The 6,952-nt window shown below is 43.9% G+C and overlaps 1 protein-coding gene across 1 annotated transcript in view; it reads left to right on the top strand.

The window, feature by feature from the left end:
- WDFY2 (WD repeat and FYVE domain containing 2) overlaps window positions 1-4,419 on the top strand; it is a 20,327-nt gene extending 15,908 nt beyond the window's left edge. Inside the window, exons 6-9 of the mRNA XM_009081050.1 lie at window positions 566-667; window positions 2,075-2,205; window positions 2,550-2,658; window positions 3,303-4,419. Coding sequence (XP_009079298.1) covers window positions 566-667; window positions 2,075-2,205; window positions 2,550-2,658; window positions 3,303-3,332 — 372 coding nt within the window. The 3' untranslated portion in view covers window positions 3,333-4,419. The remainder of the gene's footprint in view (window positions 1-565; window positions 668-2,074; window positions 2,206-2,549; window positions 2,659-3,302) is intronic.
- The last annotated feature ends 2,533 nt before the right edge of the window (window positions 4,420-6,952 follow it).

Raw genomic sequence — 6,952 nt, 5'->3', positions numbered from 1 at the left:
TCTTACAGTATTAAAGAAAGAAATAATATGAAAAACCCCAACCAGTGACTCCCCTTTCCCTTTGGATGAATTGCTTGGCTACTGGAAATACTAATTGCCCCCAGCTCCCAGCAGAGGCAATAGCAGATGGTAAATACTGTCCAAAGAGGACAGGACAGAATATTTTAATGTGCTTAATTTCAGATTGGAGAAGTGAGGAAGGCTTGTTTTCCTCCTGGCTTATTTCTATGGTCTTATTATCAAACTCTTATCCATGATTTGGATAAGAAGTATGCCTCCCATGTCCTTCAAGACTCAGAGCTGAGCCAAACAAGACGTCCCAGGAAACAATCAAAACGGCAGCTTGTGAAAACGGGGATTTTAAATCGAGTTTACTTGGCCATATTGCTGCAACACAACACATGTTTTTTGTCCTGCCTCTAGGCTCCAATGCAAGATTTTCTGCTTGTTGCTCACAAACAGAGAGCAACAAACACTAACCCCTAACCCTAACAGTCCTAACCAATAATCCTAACCCTACTGGCTAACCTTAACCCTCACTGTTGTTTACGTGTGTGTGTTGCAGACCCCTGAGTGGCTGGATAGTGACTCCTGTCAAAAATGTGACCAGCCTTTCTTCTGGAACTTCAAGCAAATGTGGGACAGCAAGAAAATAGGCCTCAGGCAGGTTTGTATGTGTCCTTTGGTGTGTTAAGGTGGTGCAATTAGGTTTTTCTCTCATAACAGATTGTGGTAACTTCTTCCCTCCTAAAACTAAGAACTCAATGAACCCTCTGATGAGGCTTGGATTTGTGGCTGGCAGGAACACACTTTTTTTTTCCCCAACCAGTCCCAATAGTAAATGCATGTAATAGGCCTTGGGCTGTGTAGATTGTTTTGGGGCCCTCCATGGCTTTAGCCATGTGGGATTTTACTCACTGTTACTTGAATATGTTCTAGGAAAAAGTTGCAGCTGATTTTCAGAGTTTGTGCTGGAACCAAAGCTGTTTTCAATGAGGTTGAGTAAATACCTGTAACTGCTCAGGCTGTATTGGAAAAGGCTTATTGGTCTGATGGGAACATGCTGCTGCATTTCCCTGCCCAGCAGGAGAGGGCTGCAGATCACAGACTTTTGGGAAAGGAGCATAAAAGTGCTGAGAGGGTTGTTCTCATGGAGCTTGAGAAGTCAGGTGTCTGGGGCAGAGCTGAGTTGCATTGGTTCTTTATGTAGCACTCATCACTGCAGAGCCTGGCTGTCCTGTGGCCAGTGAGGCAGCCTTGCAGTCCTACACATCCAGTTCATAAGGAAAGGTGATGTGAAGAGCACCAATGTGCAAAACCACTAGAGTGCTCTGGGGCTGAAAATGGCCAAAGGAGTTGGCTAGATGGTAAATGTTCATAATTAGAGGCTGGAATAGGACTCCAGAATGACACTACATTAACATAACCCTGTCCTACCTTCACCTGGAGAGGTGTCATATGCTGTTGAGTGGTGGTGTCATTCCCTATGCTCCCAAATTGAGATTCCAGAGGCAGGGATAATTACAGTTCCCAGCCCTGCAGCAGATGCCTGGCTGGCTGGAACACATCTCTGGGATGCATCACATGGCTCTTTGTCCTGTCTTCCTGTCTCTAACTGTGCAAATGAGAAGAGGACTTCCTTCTTCTGCCTTCTACCTTGTTGAAACCCCCCTGGTCATACTCAGTGTAGAAGCCTTGACCCACAGATGCCAAAGGGTGGAGGCAGCGATGGTTTACTGAGTGGTGTATGATGTCACCCTGGAGCTTGGGGGAGAGGTAGAGTCCACCAAGCCTGGGTAGTGCATTTTCTGCTACTTCCCAATGTCCATGCTAATGATCAGCTGCTGCTTGACCCAAGTAGTGGAGTAAGGTGGCAAAAGTAAGATCCCTCTCCTGCCTGTTTATTCTGAAGTCCTTGCTTATTTTCCTTCCTCTTTTCTGGAAGTCATTTTCCTGTTTGCTGCAGCCTTGTCTGGGTTGTGCTGATGCGAGATGGTAGAGCCAGCAGGACCTGAGCAGTGACCTGATCTGGGTTTGTGGCTTAAGATGTCTTTCTGCATGTTGTCTCCCACAGCATCACTGCCGGAAGTGTGGGAAAGCAGTGTGTGGCAAATGCAGCTCCAAGCGCTCCTCCATCCCGCTGATGGGGTTCGAGTTTGAAGTGAGGGTCTGTGACAGCTGTCACGAGTCCATAACAGATGAAGAGTAAGTGTGGACACTGAGCCAGCCTGCACTGGAGAGGGGCAAAACTCCTGCATCTGGGAGGGCCTGGGCAGATGTGAGGTTCCTGGAGGGAGTAGCCTGACATGGTAGCCCCTGGGCTCCTCCAGCAAGTTAAGCCTCTAGAGTGACTATCAAGTCAGAAGGGATAGAGAACCCTCCACCCCTGTTCCTTGCATGCCAGAAAGCTCTCAAAGTGGAGTTTACAGAGTGTTTGCTGAATTAATGGCTTACAGCAGCAGTCAAATACTTATTTCCTCAATAGAGAGCATTTGGGGGGAAAATCCTGCAGTTGCAGTCTTTGAAGATTTTTGGATTTCTTTCTTCAGGCGGGCACCTACAGCTACTTTCCATGACAGCAAGCACAACATTGTTCACGTACACTTCGATGCCACCAGGGGATGGCTGTTGACCTCGGGGACAGACAAGGTTATTAAGGTAGGAGCGAGGAATGTGCTCTAACTTCTGTATGTAATTTCCTCTTCCTCTCCTGTGTGGCTGCAGGTATGTCCTACCTCCTTTCTTCCACCCAGAAACTTCTCACTGATGGATTTCTGCCCAACAAGGACCAAGGAGGTCTTGGTCTATGAAGTTATTGGCTGAAGGGGTTGGAACAAGTGCTCACTGTAGCTTTTCCTCTAGAAAGACCAGCTGTATTTCAACCTGGCTAATCTCAGTTTGTGTGGCTAGATAAAGAAATAGCTAAAATAATGCATAAGTTTGTAACAGCTTGAGTAATTGAAAAACAACTCCAAAACTTAGAATGTGTTATCACCGTGCTGATCATTCAAGTTAGCAGTATAGTGGGAGCTTTCTTCTTTCTTTTAAGGCCAACTATGAACTTGGCTCATATGGGTAAAACACAGTGACATGCAAAATGTCATTTGGTCAACCTCCACCACTCTGACATGAAAGCTGGAAAATAAATCAAACTTCTTCAGACATGTGACATCCACCTCTAACCATGCAGCTCTGCTTAAGCAAAGAACAAAGGTGCAAATTACTTACAGGTGATATTTATACTGCAGTTTATTGTCTTCTACCACTATTCACTGTGTTGTTATATTTTATTGTATTAACAGTTGTGGGATATGACACCAGTAGTGTCTTGATGTTGCATCAGTGGAACTTGGAAGGTGATATTTACAGAAGAAACGGTTTTCCTAACCCTAATCATACTGCAGAAGATAGATAACGCTGGGCACATATGGCAGATGAGAAAGGAACTAATGCGTTTACAATTTTGTCCTCTGCTTGATCAAGGCTGAACATTTGCACGAAGACTCTTTCCACTTATTCTCAAAATATACAAGAAGGTATTTTTTTAACTAATGGTTTGTATGATCTGACTTCGGTTGTCTTGAGTTTGTTTGGAAAAATCTGTGTGCAGTGCAATTCTTAGTTTTTATATTTCACCATGTCAAGGTACTTGCTGCTTTGTACAGAGGGTTCTTGGGTTGTGTCTTACCACATGAGATTTTGGTATCAACAGACTGTATAAGGCAATCGGCTCTCCCCACAGCACCTATTGATTTGGGATATTTCTGCTGACCATGCTCTCTCCAGTGGAGGAACTCCAGGCGCAGCATTGTGTGTTCTCTGGGTGCATCACCAAGGAGCTGATGAACTATTGCAATTCCTAAAAGGGCTCTTCCATCTACTTGTCCTAGTGGGCATCATCCAGAGAGCATTTTATTGGTCTGTATAGCCTTCCTGCCTCTTCCTTTGCTTCACAAGTTGCAAAAGCAAGGGGCAGGTTGTTCAGCAACTAATTTCTACAAAAAACTGAAATAGTTTTCCAGTGCAGAGCATTTCAAGGAGCACACAGACTTGTTTGAGTTTGATGTGGCTGACAGGCTGATTCAAATGAAATTATTAGCAACAGGAACTTTTGGGAGTGTGTGCATGGAGGGGGGCAGATCTAAAACTGGTCTAGGTCTGAAAAGTCTGGTTTACCTCTACCTCTACCTTGCACAGCAACATTTCAGCATTTATACCTGTCTGTGTTGTTGAAGATGAATTTTGTTTTTCCTGTTTTGGTTAATTTCCTGTTCTGGTTAGTCATATTTATTTTTTAAAATGCTGATTGTTTTTACTCATTTCCTCTATAGACCCAAAACTGATATTGCTGAATGACGCCCATCATCCTATTGTCATACTTTACGGTTTCTTTTAAAATAAAAAGTATTTAAAAACCTGGATTGACCAAAATTACCTTTTTAGAAGGACATTGTCAAGATGAATAAACAAAAAAGTACCCTTTTTTCCAAAGGGATCTGCTCTGAAGAGTCAACTCTCTGTTCTGTTAAACCATTTCACTTTTTAGAATGGGATTGCAGATGCACTTCAAAGAAACTGGTATAGCAAATAGAACTGCAGACCAGACCAAGGGCTTTCCTGTATCTCCTGTTTCAGCAGGTCTTGTGGTCTGCAGCTGCTGTGACACAGCACATTGATGCTTCTCAGTCTGTCCCCATTTTGGACTTTACTTTTCCCCTCTAAAGTGGAGAGGCCATGATGTTTACTACTACAGAGCACATTGCTACCTAGAGAAGCCTTGTGTTTTCTCGAGTGAGAATGCCAGAAGAGAGTAAAGTTTCTCCTCTTTTTTGCCCAGCAGCAATTCACTTTTGAGGAAAAAAATGATAACACAATCCATGGCATTAATTCTGCACCAGTGAGCTGCTGCGGTAACGTGTGTATGTCACAGGACTGCTGTGCGTTTTCAGGGAAAATTCTATTTTTAAGCATCCTGTAAGCTGTGATGAAGCATTTTGCAGTCATGTTCTCTGAAGTAATACCACCTTGGCTTTCCTGGTCATACAGCCTGTTGTTGATTCCCCTCTAGGCAGCATATTTTAAAGCATATTTTAAAACATAATTCACACAGCACTAAAAATATTATTTTTCTAGCTTGAATGTTAATTGTTTTCTAAGTCCTCCTACTTTCTCTCCTGGAAGCTAGATGCTTGTTTCCTCTTGGAAGACTTTTCATTACACCTCATGCATGTTTTCTGATGACTGAAGTGTTCTTGGCTGTCAAAGCTATGCAAGATGAGCAAGTCACCTGCCAACATTTCATTCCAGCTGGAGAAGATGTATGAAATTTTGTTGGACTTTGTTCTTCCATATTACCTTGGGCTCAGAGACTTTTGGCCAAAGACCTGACTTGCTTTGCTGTGCAGGGAGTGGTCTGCATGTCATGGTGGCAGAAACATGGGTGCAAAGAAGTGAATTTAAATCACTGTTTAGTGCTCTGTTCCTGAGGAGACAGTGGTCCAACAAACCTGGGACTCCAGCATGGATTGTGCTTACACTGATGAAGTGGTGGAGTCAGCAAGCCAAGGATCTGCCCCTGGGTCAAGACTTTGTCCTGAACATGCAATGTTCAAACAGAGGTGAGGAACTGACTCCAAAGGAGGCTAATTTTGGGAGCAATGTGTGTTTGGACTGTTCTGCAGTAAACTCTTGGCTACTCCCCCATTGTCTTCCAAGGAGTTGTGGTTTCAGTGTTGCTTATGGGTAGATGCTGGTTATACAAATACGTTTAGCAAAATTTTCCTTGCTGTCCTTTCTGACTGAACTACCTGCATGGTTATCTGGGCTTAAGCTGAACATCTCCTTATCTTGCAGTCTCAGGACAAACTGGACTTTCTATATAGAAAATTATATAAGCTGAAAGTCAAGCTGAGGAGGAAAGGGAAGTTTATTCCTTTGTTATGCCCTTAAGAGCTGTAATGTAGAGATGTGAAAGTAAAATAGATGTGTCTAGTTCAGTAATTCCTTTCCCTTCCAAATGAAACAAGAAGCATTTGGCACTGGGAGAGCTAAAACACCACCTTCCTCTTCTGCCTTGTTAGGGTAACAATCCCAGTTTCTTCTGCCTACTAGTTCCGCACAAAAAGGGATCCCTGTTTCCTGGTCCTTTTCTTTCCATTTCACTTGCTGAATCACAAATCTGAGCTATTTTTATGAATTGCATTATTGGAGGATGGGAGGAGGGTGTCTTTTGATACAGGTGTAACTGTGGAGCACCCCACACACACTTGAACGAAGCCAAGTCCCCTTTCCCCAGAGCTGCTGAAGGGCAGTAGCAGGTTTGTCCTGCTGTGACAAGGGGTCTACAAACACTGCTGGCTTCTCTGCTCTTCACATCAGAAAAAGTGATTTTCATTTCTCACTTAGCTGGTGTTTCCTTGGGCGAAGAAGCAGTGTTCTTCGGTGCATCTCCCTGCTATTCTTGGTTTTAAAATGAAGTGTGTGCAGTGCTCAGACTTGTAATGAGGCAGGCTGGTCACGTGCACAGTGCCTGAGCAGCTGGCTTGAGCCACTTGAGTTCCAAGTGGGATGACCTGAGCCCCAAACTGAAGTCTTTTTAAGCTGAAAATACTTAAGTGAAGGGAAGAGAATGTGGGCAACTGCTTGCAATTGATGGTCCTTCTGTCTACAAGGAGACTGACATCATGGTTAGATGTGGCTGAAACAGGGTAGTGCATAGGGCTAAAAGTCAGCCAGTCTAGCAGAGAAGAGTGCTGAAGAGTGAAATTACTGTGCTCAGCTGTTTTAGCATGCTTGTCTACAGCTACTTTTTACAGTGAAGCCCAGGTGCCCTCCCTACTTGGTCCTCCTGAACTTGGGGCCATTACCTGAATGTCACCATGTTCACTCTTAATACATCAGTAGTGATAACTACACTTTGCCTGAGAGGATGGTACGAATATCTCCAGTACTG

The sequence above is a fragment of the Acanthisitta chloris genome, unplaced genomic scaffold, assembly GCF_000695815.1.
Source record: "Acanthisitta chloris isolate BGI_N310 unplaced genomic scaffold, ASM69581v1 scaffold4838, whole genome shotgun sequence".
Lineage (NCBI taxonomy): Eukaryota > Metazoa > Chordata > Aves > Passeriformes > Acanthisittidae > Acanthisitta > Acanthisitta chloris.
The sequence above is the reverse complement of the archived record's forward strand: the minus strand, read 5'-3'. Positions and strand labels throughout refer to the sequence as shown.